This window comes from Leopardus geoffroyi, chromosome A1 (genome assembly GCF_018350155.1).
Source record: "Leopardus geoffroyi isolate Oge1 chromosome A1, O.geoffroyi_Oge1_pat1.0, whole genome shotgun sequence".
NCBI classification, from domain to species: domain Eukaryota; kingdom Metazoa; phylum Chordata; class Mammalia; order Carnivora; family Felidae; genus Leopardus; species Leopardus geoffroyi.
Window position 1 is genome coordinate 238951727 of NC_059326.1, and position 18756 is coordinate 238970482.

Here is an 18756-nt window from a genome sequence, read left to right on the forward strand (position 1 = left end):
GTGAAAAGAAGTTACTTGTGGCACCAGAACAAGGTGTGACGGCAAAGCGGTGTTTTGGCGTCTGAAGCTCTAAAGAAAGTGGGAGGCCTTCCTTTGTTCTTTGATCACGGGTGTCCTGACCGAGGGGTGGGACGGGGGCACAGGAAACCTGTGCACGAGGACAGAGGACCGAGCCTGGGTGTGTCTGCAGGGCAGGGGACGGTGGGGCCCCTGGGGGGTGGACTGGGGTGGAATCTTCTCGTTAAAGGGCTATAAACCCCATTTAGTGCTTAAGTCCTACAGGCTTTCTACCTTCCACTCCCTTGGAAGGTTACTTGCATCTCGCAAAAACAACATGAAGCCCCAGCAGGGTTTCCGGGGTGCTCTGGAGGTGGGGATGCCACCTTCCTGGCTCCAGATTCCGCCCTGCAGACGCTCCTTGGGCACCGCCTCCCACCGGGATCCGCCCGCAGGGTGGGGGCAGGGTGGGGCTGTACAGCCAGTCAGGTGGCAGTGGCCATCAGATTACCCTCCAGGGGGCATTGGAGGCTGTGGAGAGGACAGCGTTTTTAAGATATGGCCATTTGTCACTTAGAGCTACAAAATTATTTTGAAGGCTTTCCAAGCTACAGAAAAGTGCCACAGTCGTCAGACTGCTCACACCCCCGACAAGCCCGTGAGTCCTCTCCCTCCGTGGGCCCTTCCACCTGGCGATTCCTGCCTTCTTGTTCCCGTGCCCTCAGGTGACAGTGACGTGTTTGAGGAGTCAGGCCATTGTTTTGCAGAACTTGGAAAGCTTGCCCCTCCCTCCTTGAGAGGGACAGGTGTCCCCAGGGCAGGCCGCAGGGCTTCTGAGCAGGGAGCCGCCCAGTGGGGCCAGACTCAGGGTCACGGGGAGGAGCCTGGGGGGTCGGTGTGAGCCTGTGGTGGAGGGGCCAGACACAGGGTCCAGGCTGCCACTGTGGCACCGTCTGGGCGTCCACTGCCCCTGACTGCTGCCCTCTTTCGGAGCCACAGCCTGAGGGCCAGACTTGGGGTCTGCAGGGCCCATCCTGGCCGTGGGTGGTCCCCTCAGACAGAATTCTCCCCGTCCCACCAGCCCCGAGGGTCCTGGTGCCACAGAGCGGTGAAGGCTCCAGAAGTGGCCTCTCCCCTCCAGGGCTTCTGTCCCCCCTCTGCCCTCACATCCCACCCTGCCAGGGACGGCTCGCCACACTTGTTTTGACCAGGTAACTTTGGCTTTAGGTAAAGGGGTCTCCCCCCCCTCCCCTGCTCCTGGAGCCTTTCTGGTTCTTTCTGCTCACCCCACTTCCTCCTTATTTCCCCTCCCCCTTGGCCCTCAGTCCCAGCAGCAGTGTGGGACATCTGCTCCCTTTTCCTCAGGACTGGCCCCAGGCCCCTGGGGTGTGCACCTGGGTGGCTGCCAGGCCCTCCCGGCCTCAAGGCGCTGACTTCCTGCCCGAGGTGGTCCCGGGCCTCCCAGAGCTGGCCTCTTCCCTGACCCAGGGCAGCCGACGCCCCATCCCTCTCACACCCTCCTTGGTGTGGTTCCTGGACAGCGAGCTCCCGGGCAGCAAAGACGAGCTGAAATCTTGAGCCTGGAAAGTTGGAGGGTCAGCCACAGCCTCTGAAAAAGAAGGGAGGAGAGAGTCCTCTGCCAGTCCCCCAGCTCCCTGTGCGTGGCCCTTAACCTCTGGACCTCAGTTCCCTCACCTGTGAAGGTGTTGGCCCCACTAAAGAGCTCCTGTGGTCACCTGGCCCTGGCCGCAGACCACTAGGGTGGAAGGGGGCTGGCAGTCCCCTTGCCCTTGCAAGCTCCCCCCACCCCGGGACAATAACTTGAGTTTGGAGAGGCCTGGCCACTGACCTGCCCAGCACGTCCGCGCAAGGTGCCTCTGTTCCCGCACCCCTCCCCTTCAGCACCACACTCCAGTTTTGTTGAGCGATGCCCGCACCGTTCAGGGAAGCTGGCCCTTCTCTGAGAAGGACACCTGGGACCCGTCTGTATCCTGGGTGGGTGGCCTTTTCCCCACCTTTCTGGCTGCTGCCCCGGGAAGGCAGCTGAAGCCACCCAATGCCTTCCACCTGACACTCAGACCTCTCTGGGGGACCCCTGTCTCTCCTTTGTGGGAGGCAGGGTGTGAGGACAGACAAGGTACAGTCCTGGTCCCCTGCTGGCCCAGGCCAGCTGCAGAAAGCGAGTGCTCACACTGGGTGGGGGGTGGGGCGAAGGGGACCCTCCCCAGAGCCGGGGGAGGGAGGGGAGTCGGGCCACCCTACTGTCTTCTTTTTTGTCTTTCATTGGAAATGGATCTTCTGAATTTGTTTTTATATTGTTCGGTTGTTAATATGAAAAAAGGAAGAGAAAATGCAGAACTTTGTAATCCCCAGGACCGCCCAGCTGCCATTTTTTTTGGCCTATCGGAACATTGTCGCACATTTTTCAAACCTGATCAGACCACTCTGGTTAGCCTGTTATGGTGTGTATGGTGAAATAGTAGACGTGTTTTGGGGTGGGTCACTGCACCAGATGCCATAACTCACTTTCCTTTTGGTGGACGTTCTGTTCTCTACTTTTCCCGCGTCCTTTGTTAATGAGCGCACCAGGGGCTGGAAGATAGGGGGCCAGTGCTTCCCAGGGCTGTGCCTGGCCTTCCTTCCCTGGCTGCAGGGCCCAGATGAAGGAAAAGGAGGGCTCCCCAGGGTGGAGGCCGGGAAAGGCAAGGCCTGGGGTCCTCTGTGGGCCTGGACCTGTCTCAGAGCTTCGGTAACTTGTGTCTGGGTTCTGTCCGTCGAGGACTGAGCCCCAACAGCAGCCTCTGCCCCCCACCCTATGCCAGGCATGGCTCCTTAAGGTTGTGGGTGCTCCTGAGCCAGGCAAGGAGGAGGGAAGGGGGAGACCAGATCCGCGCACGGTGTGGTGAGCGGGTGGGGGGTAACGCTCTGTCCTCGAGGGGGCCAGACTGCGTGTGGGAGGACCTTGCGGGCGGAGGCCTCCAGGGAACGCGGCGGCTTGGAGGCTAGTGCGGGCAAGGGCCCCCTCCCGGCAGGGTGACAGTGCAGGAGCGAATTGTCACCCGCTGGGGGAGGCGCGACCCCGGGGGCGCGGGCCGTCCCCGAGCGCAGGCTGGGGGAGGGGACTTCTGCGGAAGGCGCCCCGCCCCGCTCCGCCCCGCCCCGCTGCGCGCAAACTTTTCCGGAGGCCTAGGGGGACGGCAGGTGAGGTCACGTGGCCAGGGGGCGGGGCGAGCCGGGCCCGGGGGCGGGGGCGGCCGGCGCGGACCCCGCCCCTGCTCCCAAGTCCCGCGGCGCGTCGGCGGAGCGCGGGCCGGAGCGCGGGCCCGAGACGGAGTCGGAGCGCCATGCCCACCAACTTCACCGTGGTGCCCGTGGAGGCGCGGGCGGACGGCTGCCAGGACGCGGTGGCCCAGGGGACCGAGGGGACCGAGGCGCCGGGGCCCCCCGAGGGCGAGCCCGACTGCCAGAGCCCGGGTGAGCGCGGCCGCACCTGCCCGCGGGACAAAGGCGGAGCCGGGCTGCGCGGGGCCCGGGGGCGGCCGGGAGGAGAGGCAGCCCCGGAGGGGGCGGAGGGCGAGCCGGGAGGGGCCGGGAGCGGGGACGCGGGGAGGCCGGCCTCCTCGAGGAAGGGGTGCGGGGCTGCCTTCCACCCACTCTCCCCAACTCCTTCCCTTGGAGGCTCCCCCTCCCCACGGTCCCTCTCTCCCCCTGCTCTCACCTCCCACGAACCCCCCCTTACCCCCCCACCCCTGTCCCCGCACCCCCACTGCCTGCAGAGCCCCCTCGCCAAGCCTGTCCCCGGGGCTCAGGGCCCCTACTGCGCCTATGCTCCCAGGGACTGTGGGCTCCGCTTTGCTGCCCCCTGCGTGTCCCAGCCCCACGGGGACACAGGAAGCACCTTCTTTCTCGCACTCTCGGTGGGACGGGAGGAGGTATGGGACGCCCAGTGTAGCTATGGAAACGGGGAGGGGCCTCGCCCTGCCTGAGAACCCCCAGCCCCGGGTCCCGCAGTCCGGGTAGGGCCGCGGGGTTGTGGCCGCCCCAGTGCCTTCCTGCTTCCTTTCTGTTGCCTTTGCTCTGCCCTTGCGCGCTGGGGCAAAGGGCTCCGGCCAGATAAGCCCCGGCTGGGAGCCCAGCTTTGGGCGCCGCCTCGCCTGGCCGCCGACAAACCCGCTCTCTGGGGTCGTCGGCAGGAAGCTCGGCAGGTTCCCACGGGCTGGGGGAGGGGCCGCCCCATCCTGCAGAGCCTGGCGCTGGCCGGCGAGGGTCCTCCTTACCCTCTTTGTTTCCGGAATCAGGAGACGTCTAGCGCTTTCACTTTCTCTCGGGGGGGGGGGGGGGTGAATACTGGATCCCCCATCCCCCAGGCCTGCTCCCTCTGTCCTGCAGTCTTCAGACCCCGGGTTCTCTGTGGCTGATGAACGGGTCACCCTCAGTAGCTGCCCTCTAGAATTGGGGGTGGTCAGAGGACAGCCCACAGCCCCAGGTCTCACTCCTCTGCGGTTGGGCAGAGGCTCCCTGCTCCAGGGGTTAAGGAAAGAGGGCCTCAGACCGCTGGGGGCCCTCTACCCTGGCTGGTTAGGTCAGGCACCTCCTGAGAGCAACCAGTGTCAGGTGCCCCGGGGAAGGCGCTGTCCTCATTGGGCTGTCCCTCCGTGTCCTTGTCTGCCTGCGGGGGTCTGGGGCTGGTCACCGCCCCTGCCTGGCTCGAGGGCTTGAAAGCGGGTGGTCTGTGAAAGCAGTCTGGGTGCCCGGCCCTCCGTGGTTCTGAGGGTGCTCCTGCGTGGTCTTCCTGGGTGCGCTGTGTTACAGCGGCCACATCAAGTGCATCGTGTTCCCAGAGGAGCCTCTCCTGCCTCGCCTGGGTGTCCCGCTTCCCGTCAGCCGGCCCCTTCTCCGGCGGATTGCAGTCCTATCTTTCGAGACTTGGAGTGCATCTTGTTTTGAAGTTGGGGTGATTTTCTTCCTGCCCATTTCCTCCTGCCCGAGGGCCCGAGGGCCCGAGGGCTGGGCACTGCCGCTCCCCGGAGAGCTGGGCCTCTCGCCCAGCTGGGCTGGTGGGGGGCCGGGGTCCGAGCCCCCGCCCACTGTCTCATCCTCTGACCCCTTCAGTTCTGTCCCGGGCTCCTCAGGAACCTCACTGCCTGTGGGAGCTGAGTGTCCGGAGCTCAGGCAGATGCCAGGCCTGGGCCGCGTGCTTGCCTGGTGATGAAGCCTCGGTCCCCGGGCCGTGCTCTCGCTCAGCTGAGCCAGCAGAGAAGTCAGCTGGGTCTTTGAGTTTTGTGTTCTCCGTTCTTCATCTTCCCTCAGGAAGAGACAGGGTGGAGCCCCCTGCGTGGTCACCGTGCTCGGGGAGGGGGCTCTGCTAGGCTGGACTCTGATGTTGCACGTGAGCTTTCAGAGCCCATTTGGTGCTCAGGGTGCCGTGTGACTGGCACTGTGTCGTGTGGCCAGCGTGACGGTCACTCTAGTGGAGGAAAAGTTCTTAGCGAGCTGGGAAGGCCTGGCAGGAGCCTCTCCTGAAGGCTGAGATCCCCGCCAGTGGCCAAGCCTGGCTCCATCACAGGACCGCTGGTGCTTCTGACTGGCCGATCCCCTGGGGAATCTCCTCGCTTTCTGGGTGGGCCTCCCGGTGGTGGTGGCGAAGCAACACTGAGGGGGCCCTTCTGGGGTGTTTTTGGAAGCCCGGAGCTGTCTGGAAATAGGGGGCCTGAGACCCCAGCTGGGGGTCAGGGGCCAGGGTGTGCTGAGAGCGGGTGGGAGTCAGGGAGGAGTACTGCTCCGCTCATAGGCCCACCTGGCCTGGCAGAGCTCGGCGGGACTGTCGGGTGTTCCCTGCGTCGGCTGCGGTCCTGAGCCGGACGGAGCCTTTACGCCATCGGCCTGCCGCAGCTCCACGCACACCAGGCAGATGCGTCGTGAAGCTGGGTCCTATCTTGTGGTCGTGGAGGCCCCCACTGCTGCCGGCCTTCAGCATGGAGGCTGGAGGACGCCAGCACTGACCTTAGCTGCCCGGCTGGTGGGCCTGTGGCTGGTGCTTTAGAGCCAGGAAGACATGGCCCTTCACCCGGCTGGTGCTTAAGGCAGGCCTGGGCAGGGGGAGGCCAGGGTCAGCACCGGCAGAAGCCGTGAACCCTCCTTGCCTCCCTGCCTGCTTCCGGGGAGGTAGGGGCGGGTTCTGGATGACAGCTTTGTCTTGCCTGGGGGGCGGGGGTGGGGAGCCGTGCCTTCTTGAGGACCTTTAATGTCCTGCATTTTCTTGCGTGATTGGAGATCGCAGGCGGAAAGGATGGGTTAGTTCCGTCCTTTGGTGTTGTGTTTCTTGGTGGAAGCATCTTCCGGGAGGGAGGTGGTGGGGAGTGCGGATGCTTCTTTCCTGACTTCCAAGTGTGGGGTTTTTAGGGACTTCTGGGAACCTTCCTGAGTGTTGGGCCTGGGTGGAGCCCCCTCCAGGCCCTGTGGGGGCTCTGGAGCTGGCAGGTGTGCAAGTGAGGCATGGCCGCAGGCCCTGGGCCCCCACGGAGGTCGGTGGGCTCAGCCCTTGGAGGGTTGACCCGGCCGGTAGCCCTGTGTCCCTGTCCCTGGCTGAGACTCCAGTTCCTCACTCCCCAGGGCTCTGACCCCAGCCTCGTCCTCACCCCGTCACTGTTCCCCTTTTTGGATTCCTGTCTGTGACTTCTGCTCTGCAGCTCAGCTCCTGGGGGCACCCAAGGGTCTCCTCCCGGCCCTCTGAAGGGGGCACTGATCCCTGGGCGCTGCAGCCAGGGCAGCGGGCAGCGCTCCGAAGCCACGGCCCTGGACCTCAAGCGACTTCTCTCTCGGCGCCGTGGGTGGCTGCTGCCCGGGGTGGGGGGGGGTCGCCGCTGCCGGAGTGGTTGAGCTCGCCTGGGGTGGGGGCAAGGGTTCAGTGAGCTGTGTGGTTCTGGAGAGCGGCCAGGACGGCGGCTTCCGGGTTCGGTTCTGCTGGGTGAGGACACGGGGTTTCAGGAAGGGAGGGAGGCGGCCCGCCGTCCCGTTGGCAGAGAGTCCGTGGCTGGCGCAAGCTCCCAGCACCGTCTTGGAAACGGCCGTCAGCGGTCATGGTGTCTCACTGTGTCATTTAAGGAGACGTCGTGATACTAGACGGCGGGTGGGGGAAGGGGCCACCACACGTGCGTGTGTGCCCAGACTCGGTTTCCGGTGGGGAAGCGGCAAGGTGGAAGCATGCGTGGGACGTGTTCCCACGTCTCTGTGCGCCTGTTGGGCTCCCAGACGGTCTTCCTGGGGGAGGCCCTTGGCTCGACTAGGTCCCCTGCTGGGCTCGTGTGTGTGCACACGTGGGCTGTGTATCCGTGTGCATGTGTGTGCACGCATGTGGGCTGTGTGTGCACGCACGTGGAGGCAGGCACAGGGGCTTGGCGGTCACGTGGTGTTGGGGTGTCAGGGCATCTGTTCTTGCCCTCTCAGCCCAGTGACGTGGCTGGAGGTGTCATTCGGGGGGTGTCTGTTGCCACCCGGGCTGAGGAAGTGGTGGTGAGACACGTCTGTGCCTCTGATGTGAGATCTGTTCCCATGACCATTATGAGGAAACTTGCCACATAGATCCCTGAGTGTGTTGTTCTAGAAAGTTCCCTAGACATTCTCAGTGTGATGCTGCTATGCTGGGATGGGTATCTGAGCTGTGGACACCATTGGCCGTGGTAGCTGCTTGTGGGGGGGTGGCTGCCGTGAGTTTGGCACAAGGGGCGCCTGTGAGGGTCTGCCTCTCGTGGCCGCTCCCCGAGGGGCTGCGCAGTTACAGGGCCCGCAGGGCAGTTCTGTGAAGACTGGAGCGTCCACCACGGCTGGTGTCCATTGTGGCCTTGGGTGCGTCAGTGTTCAGATCAGCGTGTGTCCTGCTCCTGGGGACGTGGAGGCTGCGGGGCCAGCACATGATTTGAGGTATGTTGGGGACAGTGGAGTGCCCTGTAGTGCTGGGTGTCAGCATGGCCTCGTGGAAGGGGACGCTTGGGTGCCGGGATGGTGGTGCCAGGCGGAGAGTGGCCAGGGGGCAGGCTAGGCCTCTCCATGCGGAGACTGGCCTGTTCCGGTTCTGATGTCCCTGGCTGTGTGGCTGTCCTGACTGGGGGGCATCTCTGAGCTGTAGCCTCCCCGTGGGGGTGGGGGAGTCCTGGTGAACCCCCGACGCAGTCACCGTTTGCAAGGTGGGCTGTGGCTGACCCCACAGACGGACCCTCTGCTCACTTGGCCTTCCCTGGTGACGCGGGCACTTGGGTCTGTGGCTGTGCCCGTAACCGTGTGCTGGACCAGCAGGGGTCAGGCTGTCTGTGGGTGATCGGTGGCCCCCCTGGAATGCCGCCCTCCCCCCGGGTGTGTGTGAAAAGCAGTGGCCTCTGGGGTGAGCCTGGCCCCAGACAGGGAGGCGCGATGAGTCAGAGTTTGAAGCCACGGGACACTGAGATGACCCAGGGGAATTCCGTGGATGGGCCGGCCGGCGTGGGGTATGTGGGCTCTGCACGGACTGGGAGGCCGGCCTCTTGTGCCTGTGAGCAGGAAGGAGCCGACTCTGGCGGCTGCGGGGCTTGGATGTGGAGAGGCCGCTGTGCTGGGCGTCCTTGGACACCGTCACCTGCCTCTCTCTGCTGGGGGTGCTCCGTGGGGCCTGTGCGTTGTTGGTGTTGTGGGCACTGTCGGAGATTGTGGGGCCCCCTACTCACCTTGCTGAGGGGCTGGGGGCCACAGGGCATTGCCCACCCTCAGAGGTTAAGGCTCAAGTGAGTTTCGGGGTATTTCTTTCAAGGAAATGGCCTCAAGTGTTCCCTGCTTACCCTGTGTCCCTGGGGGGGTGTGGATGGAGTTCTCGGGGCGTTAGGTGCCCCCCAGGGGCAGCCGGAGTGGGCCCAGGTTCTCCTGCTCGGTGGGATCCTGCGGGTGAGTGGAGGGGGGGGACTGCCCACCGCAGAACCCTCTGTCAGGGCGCATAACTGGGTGACTCCCGGGCGGGCCCGGGCTCCTGCGTCGGAGGACCGGTGACCTTGGGCCAGGGACACCTTCCCAGGGCTGCTGTCCGTGGGGGCTGCCGCAGAAGGCCTTTCCTCATCCCTGCACGGCCGGGGCAGCTGGCGTTCGGTTGATTGTGATTGTGGGGACCCTGGCCCAGGGTCTGCCGCTGTCACCCACAGTGGGGTGTGCGTTTTGCGAGCCGGGTCGGGCGCTGCAGCCGTGAGCCCGCAGGGCAGAGCGTGTTGTTAGGTGTTACCATCGCCCAAGGGCAGGCACGCTGGCCGAGCGCCCCCTGCGGTGCGTCGCCATAGCCAACAGCTGTGCCGGGCAGGCGGGCGTCTCCAGCTCTGCCCTCGGCGGGGCCAGAGGAAGGCCCGCTGCCGGGGGGGGCGGGTGGGGGAGCCTTGGACGAGGACCCAGCAGGCCTGCGGGGTTGTGGCACCCGGGAACACGTGAGCCGGTCTCCCCGGCGGTGGGAGTTTGGGCCTTGGCGGTCGGGGCGGCCAGGTGTGGGCACCTGCTGAGGACAGACCCGCGCAGGCCTGGGCTCCCTTCTGGGGGGCTCTAGGGCAGTGCTGTTGGCGGAGACAGCACAGAGGCTTAACGTCTCCTTTTGTGAAAAGGAGGGAAACTCCCTGTTCGGAGCAGAGGCCTGGTTTGTGCAGATAAGCTCAGCAGCTCCAGCAGGACTAGGGCCGGACAAAGTGAGGTGCCCCGGCCAGCTGTGCTGTTTGCACCCCGGCTCCCTTGTCCGTGGCTGTTGGCATCATGTGGGTCCTCGAACGTCTTGCCAGGAGCCCCGGTGAGCAGGCCTCAACCAGGTGTCCCAGGGGAGACAGGGTGAGTGGCTCCCGTGTCCTGGGGGGGAGGTGGACAGGGTGAGTGGGCCCGACCAGGTGACCCCTGTGTCCTGGGGGTTCCCGGGGCAAGTGGGCCTGACCAGGTGTCCCAGGGGGTGGACAGGGTGAGTGGGCCCCACCAGGTGACCCCCGTGTCCTGGGGGATCACAGGGTGAGTGGGCCCCACCAGGTGGCCCCCGTGTCCCGGGGTGGGGGCGGTGGTCCGCCAGGCTGCTTCCCTGGTGGAATGTTGAGGTGCCCGTGCAAGTCTTGGCCGGGTCTCCCGCTCCTGTGTCTCTGGCCCCGTTGTGCCTTGGGCGGGTTTCTTGTCTTGCGGTTTCTTCTGGAGGGACAGGTGGGGGAGGAGGCGGAGGTGCCGCCCTGAGTCCTGTGTGGTCTGGGGTGGTATGGGGGCAGCCGCGGAATCTCCTGCGTCCCTGGGGCGTGTGCGTGGCTCCACGCCGGGGTGGGGGGGAGCTGGCCGACACCTCGGCAGAGAGGGAGCGGCTACCGGGACTCAGTGCCGGGCCGCTGGGCCCGTGTCCGTTCGGGGGGTGGGGGGATGCGTGCAGGTGGCGTGAGCGGCGGCTTCCTGCAGGGTGCTGGCCGCAGCCACCCCTGCGTCCCTATCTGTGCTGGCCTCTGCTCCCGGAGTGCCGCAGGGCCCGCAGGAGAGCATCTCGTGCCTCAGTTTCCCTGTCCAGGAGCCGGCCTGTCGCAGGGGTGGCCGTGATCCCTCGGCTGTGTCGTCGGCCGGTTCCCAGGGAGGCTCCGCAGTCACTGGGGAGGGATCGAGTTGGGCCGAAACCAGAGGAGTGGCCGCGGGTCAGTCTTGGGTTTCCTCCTCCCTGAGCCGCAGGGTCTCCGTCACCGCCAGACGGGAGCCTGTGTCCGTAACAGGAGCCGCCCCAGGAGGCGGCTGAGGGCCCGGTGCCCCTGGCGGAATCTCCCCACCCCCTCCTTGGGCCTGGTCGCCAACTGCAGATCCTGACGTGGAGGAGGTCGCGGGAGAGGGCAGACCAGAGTGGGCAAACGGCCAAGTGACCGATGGGAGTGGGGGTCCGTCATTCCTTGTGCGGGGTGGGAGGGGGGGCATGCCCCTTCAGGAAAGGCCGTGAGGCCGTCAGAGGTGTGGTCCCCAGAGACGTGTGGGAGTGCGTGTGCCCGGGCGCGTCTGTGCCGTTCGTCTGTCAGTGCGTGTGATCGTGCACGTGTGTGGTCTGTATCTGTGCACACGAGTGTGCCCGCGTGCTGTGCCTGTGCCAGCGCCTGTGACTGTGCACACGGGTGGTCTGTGTGTCCTGGAATTTTCCGGGCACTCCTCCTGCTTTGCAGTTTTTCTTCATTGGCGCCTCCTGGTAGCCGAGTGTCCCCTGGGATGTTCCCTCTTTTGGGGCCGTGAGTGTGGGATCTGAAGAAAACGTCCCAGAGGCGGAGTCTTCGCCTGGTCTCTCGGGTGGCGGGTGGCGGCAGCTAGTTGCTGTGGTGGCCGTGGTCGGGCTGGGAGGGGGCTGCGCTCCTCCAGCGTCTGAAGCCGACCTTCTCCCAGAGGTCCCCGAGGTGGTTCCCCAGGGAGCCTCCCCCTTTTTGGAAGCGTGGGCAAGCGGGAGATGGGGGGAGCCTGGGGGGCTTTGTCCCCGAGGCCACACTGCCCCTCCGACCATGAGGCTGCTCACGGGGGTCATCTGCTCTTGGGTCACACCTGGCGTCACATGGGTGCTGGGGTCAGGATGCGTCTGATGCTTTGGAAGTGAGGGCTCCGTCCTTGCCGGGAGGCCTCTGGGAGCCATGGGCAGGCCCCCCTGCCACTCCTCTGTGGTGCCAGGCTCCACGAGGCCAGCCAGATGCACGCGGAGGTCACTCACGTGGTGGACCCGGCGTTAGGCAGATCGTGCCTCCGTCCTGTGTCAGGGACCCCGGACTGGAGCAGAAGTGTGACACTGGCCTTAAATAAAGGGATTTGTTTTTGGTGGGCGCACTGGGCACGGGGTGAAGGAAACAGGTGAAACGTACTAACGTGAGCTAGTCCGTGTGGAACTCGGGGAGCAGTGTCTCAGGCCTCCGTCCCTCCCCCGCGACCCCAGCGGTGGCCCTGCAGGCCCGGGTGGGCGGGCTCAGCGGACACCTGAGGGGGGGCCCTTGGCTGGGCCCGGGGTCGGGCGGGCAGGAAGGGCGTCCGCTTTCCCGTCGGCTTCCCTGTGGGGCACACGCGTCCCTGAGACGGCCCTTCCTTCCGCTTTCCTGGGGACCTGGGGTGGGAAAGGCTGGCGCATGGTCCCGGGATAGGATGCCGTGCCTGGTGCGAGCAGGCATCTGGGGCGGCGGGCGGTGGGGGGTAGTTGTCACGGTTCTTGCCCTCATTCTATTTCCTCTGGTTTCGACACGGTGAGTGTTTCTGTTTTAGCCAGAAATGTGCCGTGAAAACCACGGGGGCTGTGACCTGAGCCTGGCAGTGTTTGCTGGCTGGACACAGAACTCACCCTCCAGCCCAGGAGGAGCCTGCTGGTCTGGGTTCCGGAATCCAGGTTGCAGCACTGGTCCTGGATGTGATGCGTGGAGGGCAGGGGGCAAGGCCCAGGGGTCAGGAATCCGCTATTAGGGCTGTGGAGCCGAGAAACACCTCATTCCGGCCGTAACGGGGTTTCAGAGAGGTCCTGGCCACGGGCCGTGCTCCGGGGTCTGGCACCGGATGCACCAGGGGGCCACTGGGGGGGACTCCATCCTGCTGGAGGCGCCCTGCATGTCTGGGGTCCAGCACAAGCAAAGCAGAGCCTGCATTTGGGGGCAGGAGGGGGGTGGCCGCCGACCCTCCCAAGTCAGTCTGTGCCCCTTTCTCGGGAGCGGTTCAGGGAGAGACACTGGTAAATCCTGGATGCAAACCTGGAGGCGGAGGGAGGTGGGGAGTGATGTGAAGCTCACTCAGGAGGAGGAGACCAAGCCAGGGGACGGCGGCTGATGGACGCTGTAACCCGAGAAGGGACAGGGACGCGGGGGCTTCTGGCCCTCAGGGCTGCAGGAGGACACTGTCGTCAGCAGCAACTGGGGCTCTGGGCTCCAGTTGGTAGCAGGCCACCGGGGTCTGAGCTCTGGACTCCTGGTCGGTGGCTGGCCTCCCTGCCTCCTTGAGCCCCTGCCTCCCTGTCCCCGGGCATCCCTGCCCTGCCTGCTGCGTTTGCACACACTTCTCTCAGGGACAAGGGAGCCAGGGCTGTGCAGCGTGCCTGGAGTCTGGAGAGTAACCAGATTCAGGCTTGGGGGAGGGAGGCGCTGTCTGCCAGGATGACCTTGCCCCTGGTCACATCCGATCTTCCCTGACCAGGGGTTGAGATTGCATTTAGCGGAGTCAGAACTGGTGTGTGGGTGGGGGGGGTGGGGGGGGTGGGGAGTTGCCTCCAGGACTGCGGGGCGAGCTCTGTACCCTAACGGGGGCAATTACGGGGGCCTCAGGAGGATGAGGCAGAGTCCCTGTCTGGATGTGTGTCCAGCACTGTGGGGGCAGGGGGCAGCTTTCACAGAAAAGCTGAACGTTTTGTTGAGCATTTTGGGTTAAGAACACGATTGTGTTGTGTTGTGAACAAAGCGTGTTGAACATTTTGTGTTAAGATCACGGGGTGAGGTGTGGCTTCATCTGAAGTAGCCTGCACAGGAGGGGACGAGGACAGCGCTGCTGGCCAGGGCCTCGCACCCCACGCCCACCTGTGCTCCTTCCAGGTTCCAGTTACTTCCTGAGACCTTGGGCCCCAGACCGGCAGACGCCAGCCGTCCGGTCCGCTCCGCTCCTGGGCGAGCGCGTCCGTGGTCTCTGGGTCCCGGGCCAGGGTTGGGCCTGCTCACCAGTCGTGTGTCCCACAGAGCAGGTGTAGGTGTTTGCGGTCGCTGAGGCCGTCAGGCTGCAGAGAGCAGTGATCCCCGAAGCACTGGTTTCCGCAGACGTCTCTGGGCTGGCAGGCTGGGTGGGGGGCTTTAAACAGGCTGATCCTATGTGCCGTGAGGTGGGGCAGGGACTGCTGGGCAAGCTGGGAGCGGGTCAGGGTGGGTGGGAGGCGGGACGGCCACCTCCCTGCTTGGCGGCCTCCCCGAGGATCACACACGCGGCTGTGTGTTGAGAGCCCCCTGCTGGGCTCTCTGCAGCCTGTGCCCTGGCCACCTGCTTTTGTCAGTAAAGTTTTATCGGCACGTGGCCCTGCTGCTTGTTCACACCTTGTCTTTGGTGCCCAGATGCTTGTGATGGCACTGTGGCCTTTTACAGAGGAAGCTTGCCGGACCCGTGGTCTAGGACCTTTCCCCCCTTGCTGTCTGTCCTGGCATCAGCACGCTTGAAGGATCTGGGTCAGGAGGCTCGTAGAATGCCACGGCATTTGTGCGTGGCCATTTGCTTGGGGTGGTTTTCAGGAGAAACTCTTTGAGGCAGGAATGCCACGGGGCGTCCTGTCACCGTGTGGCTCGCGTGGCCCCAGACGACCCTGGTACTGGGCACCTCCCCTTTGTTCTGACGATACAGGGACCTGCTCCTCTGTCTTTCACCCAGGGGGTTCAGGGTCTCAGATTTTTGCCTGCATTTCTTCACACACTGGTTACGAGTGGTCTGAGGCCTGTGTGCCAGCGTGTGTGAATGGTGCCTGCCCATATGTGTGTCTTCCGGGCCTCAATTCTGAAATTTTCAGTCTGTCGTTTCTTCGAGATAAAACTTGCTTCTTTATGTACGAGCGAGCCCTACACCGTGCGAGTTTCTCTGGCTTTGCTTTTTAACATTTGTTTTTGAGAGCACACGCGAGCATGCGGGGGAGGGGCAGAGAGAGAGGGGGACCCAGAATCCAAAGCAGGCTCCGGGCTCCGAGCTGTCGGCGCAGAGCCCGATGTGGGGCTCAAACTCACAAACCGCGAGATCATGACCTGAGTCGAAGTCAGATGTTCAACTGACTGAGCCACCCAGGCGCCCTGCTTGACACATTTTTTTAAAAGCTCTCACTGTAGAGTTTGTAGAAGCTGTGAGGCCGTGGAGAGTCTCTGGGGACCCGTTTCTGTCCCCTCTGCTGCTCTGTCTTCTGAGCCGCTGTGGGAGACGCCTCTCCCGGTAACAGGCACTTTCTCCCTGTTGCGGCTCTTCCTCTGGCTTCACCAGTCGGCCCGGCAGTGTCCTTTATCAGAGGACGTGGGCCACGTGCTGCTCTCCACCGCCCCGTCTCTGTGCTGTCCCTGTTTCCGGAACATTCCACGCCTGTCTTTGCCCTCTGTGGTGTTGCGTCCCTGAGGGGCCGCTTCTGTGCTTGTCTGGCGTTGTCTCAGGCTTTCCGGTGAAGTCACCAGTCACGAGTGTTCTCCCTGGGTGTCGGCTGGCTTGTGACCCTGGTGTTAACCTTGACCTTGGTTAGGTCAGCGGGTCGGCTTCTCCCCCAGGGCGTGCTTGCCTTGTGATGTGGAGCAGGTCTGGCGCAAGCCGCCACTGCAGCCATCCTTCCCGCGGGGGCTTTTCCGTCCCCATCCCTCCCTGTGGCTTAGCGGGCGATGCAGCCTGGCAGGTGCTTGTGCCGTCCCCCGTTGTTCACCCGCCCGTGGACTTGGTACGTGTACTGTGACCTTGGACACAGATTGTTTTGGGGGTGGCCAGCGGGAGCCCCGTGCTGGTACTCTGTCCCTTCGATGATGTGCTGGGGTGTCCTCGGCCGACAGGGGGGACAGGCAGGTGTAACGGTCACAGGTGAAGAGCCCGCACCCTGCACACCTGCCCCAGCGGCCTGGGGTGTGCCGTGCGCTCACAGACACACAGGCCGGGTCTGGAAGCGCTCACCCAGGTCTCTGGAAAGGGGACCCCGCTGAGGCTTTGGTCTCCTTAGTTCTCCGGGGTCTGTAGTGCAGGACTCAGTCTGCGTTCAGGGCACTCGGGCCGCTTCTTTGAGCCCCGCTGGGGTGAGTGTGGAGAATGGCATTCGGTGGAATATGGTCGCTTGTGTTCCGTTTACTGTTTTGTCCATCTTTGTTTCTGCTTTTTCTTTCTCTAAGTGTGAAACACGGGTGTGGTTTCAGAGGCCACGCGAGGAGGCGCTGGCTGGCGAGAGCACAGGGTTAAGGTCCGGAAGAAGCTGTGGGGTGCAGACCACAGACCGGCTGGGGCGAATGGTGGGTTGTGGAGGTGGGAGGGCCGGGTCTGCCCGCTCGGGCTCCAGGTGCCGTGGGCGGGGACCCCTCGGGGTCTGCCTGGGCTGAGGGATTCTCTGCTGTGCCCAGTGTGGTGGCCCACCATCGCTGCCCCTCGTCACCTTGAGCCGCCACGGGGACAGACCGGTGGACACCTCCCACCCCTGAGTGTCTGGGGAGGATGGTGACCCTCCTGTCCTTTGGGGATTCTGTCAGAAAGTTGGACCGTGGTGGGGTCACCCCACAGGGCCCGCTGTGAGTCTCACTCGGTGCCCTGGGGTCTGAGAAAGCTGGTTTTGGAGACTTTCCTGGGGTCCTTGCTCTGGGGAGCCTTCCTGCGTGGCGGGTCGTAGGTCAGGACACCAGATGGTGTGGCAGGAGGCGTGCGGCCTGCTTGGGGCTTGGGGCTTATTCCTGAGCAGAAGGCTGCCCCAGAGTCCTCTCCCCGGACCCCGGCAGGTAGTGCCACCACTGCCTGGCATCCCAGCACCCGCGGGTGAGCGCCACGTGCCCTTCCCGGGGGCTAAAACCCTGTGGTAGACACATTCTGTTCTGTGCTTTTCTCCTGACATCCGTGGGTGCTGTTCTGTGTGCCCAGGATCTTAAACTCGGGCAGACCTTCATCGTGGGCTGAGCTGTCTTGAAAACCACGTGCCCGCCGATGGGCTATGCGGTCGGCGAGCAGTCTTCTTATTCTAACTTTTTTGTAAGGAGCACTGCGGGTCTTGGTCTGGGGCCATCTGGTTATCGCAGGGTTTACAGACGTGGCTGTGCCCGCCTGGACCCGCCCCTGCGAGCCACACTCCCAGGATGGGGTGACGTCGGGGCGTCGCTTTGCCCTGAACACGTTACTTGTGAGGTTGATGGGTTTCACGTGGGTTGGGCGTATACGCTCTTCTTGAAGCCTGTTGGGACCCTGGAGAAATAGTGGGGGGCGGGAGCCATCTCTCACTTACTGGTCGAGGGCCTGGCTGTGACCCCGCCTGCACGGAGGTCGCCCTTGTCCTTCCTTTCTGATGCCATCCATGGCACAGGGTGGCGGCCGTGCCGAGTGTAGGCTCTTGGCAGAGGGTTGGGGGATGCAGGGTCCGGGGGGCACCGTGCCTGTGGGCGGGGCACCAGGTGGCAGGGCCGTGACCCCGGCTTCAGGAGCAGATGGTCAGGGGTCACCAGCCGCTGTGCAGCAGGGAAGGTGCTCCTTTGGCGCCTGCTGTGGGCAGCCGTCTGGCACCAGGAGACACTGCCGCGGCCTGTGTGCGGGCGGCTGACCGCCTCCAGCCTTGTGGGTGGAGCTGAGGCACCCTGGCCTGCCCTGGGCCTTCGTGTGGGCACCGAGACCACAAGGTGCAGCTCCCCCAAGGCACGCAGACCGTCTCCCCGCGGTCAGCCTGCTGCCTGGGAAACGGGATTGTGCTGTCCTGTTGGGGGGGGGGGGGTCCTGGATGCAGTGTATGGCCCCCCTTCCCCGGCATGCAGCTTGGGTCTTGCTGAGTCAGTGGGGGCTGCACTTGACTCGTTGGAGTGGGGTCCTGCCTGGGGGGCGGGGGGCGGGTGTGTGTGTGTGTGCGCGCGCGTGTGCACATGCGTGGGGGGGTTGGGGGGCAGGGTCCTGCCTAGGGGGTGGGGCCGTGTGCCAGTGTGTGTGCGCAGGGCGGGGGGAGCCAAGGGTCCTGGAGTCTCACAGGTCCTCCCCCAGGCCTTTGGGGGAGGGGCTGGGCCCGCACGGGTCTGCAGTGGCCCCTGCCTCCTTCCAGCTGCTCCTGAAACTGACCTGGGCGTTTTCCCCACCAGGAGATGGAAACTCGAGAGAAAACAGCCCGTTTATTAACCATGTGGATGTGGAACCGGAGAACTGCTTTGAAGGGAAGAACATGGCACTTTTTGAGGTGACTCATGCTTCCTTCTACACAAAGTGCGAGGGCTGAGGCTTCACTCGGTCACATGACAGGGCCGGGGCCCCGAGACCCCACGGTCTAGTGAGGAGCTGGGGGTCAGGCGGAGGGCTGGCCTCCTGATTGGACACTGTGCATGGGGGGAGCCCCACACCCCGGCTCTGTGGCCTGGAGCCCCGACCTCTGCTCCTGACCCCAACTGGGGACCCTGGTGTGCAGGCGTCCGGGACGTCGAGGGCCCGCATCAGCCCTGTGTGCCCCGGGTGTGGGGCTGGACACCGCAGGGAGCCCTGCTGGCCGTTGCTCCCGTGGGTTGAGGTTCCGGGTAACTAACCCACAGCTTGGCCCCAAACAGGAGGAAATGGACAGCAATCCCATGGTGTCCTCGTTGCTCAACAAGCTGGCCAACTACACCAACCTGAGCCAGGGCGTGGTGGAGCACGAGGAGGACGAGGACAGCAAGAGGCGAGAGGTCAAGGTGAGCCCCCACCCTTCCCCCTGTCCCCTCTCCCCCGTCCCATCTCTTCCCTTGTCCCTGGGACACTCCCTGAGTCCCAGCAAAACATTAGTTTTGTCTCTCGTCTGCACGAGGTTCAGTTAGGGCAGACGAGGGCTTTTTCCGACCTTCCACGGTGATTATTCCCCCGGCTCTTGGCCCTGCCAGTACTGCCCACAGGTGCTGTGTTTCAGGGATTATGAAGCAGGGCGGCGACCAGGCCAGCAGGACGAAGGTGGCCTGGGGCCTGGGCACCTGGTCTCCCCTCAAGGGGTTGAGCATTTTCTGCCGGATTCCTGCAGCTGGCTGTGGCAGCCTGGGGGCTCCGTGGCCGCCTCTCCCTCCTCTGCGCACTCTGCCCATGGCGCCAGCCCTGCGTGCACGGAGTCCCTCCCGCATCTTGTGTCCAGCCTGA

The 18756-nt window shown here is 64.4% G+C and overlaps 1 protein-coding gene across 5 annotated transcripts in view; it reads left to right on the forward strand.

Annotated features, from left to right (window-relative positions):
* The window catches only part of SLC12A7 (solute carrier family 12 member 7), a 67969-nt gene that overhangs the window by 26933 nt on the left and 22280 nt on the right, over window positions 1-18756 (forward strand). For 2 of the 5 annotated variants that reach the window (XM_045443149.1, XM_045443157.1), the window contains exons 2-3: window positions 17745-17839; window positions 18201-18323. In XM_045443149.1, the coding sequence (XP_045299105.1) occupies window positions 17745-17839; window positions 18201-18323 (218 nt within the window). Of the gene's footprint in view, window positions 1-3226; window positions 3472-7358; window positions 7918-17744; window positions 17840-18200; window positions 18324-18756 lie in introns of those variants that run through there. The other 3 variants (XM_045443176.1, XM_045443167.1, XM_045443185.1) reach the window with 3 other exon arrangements.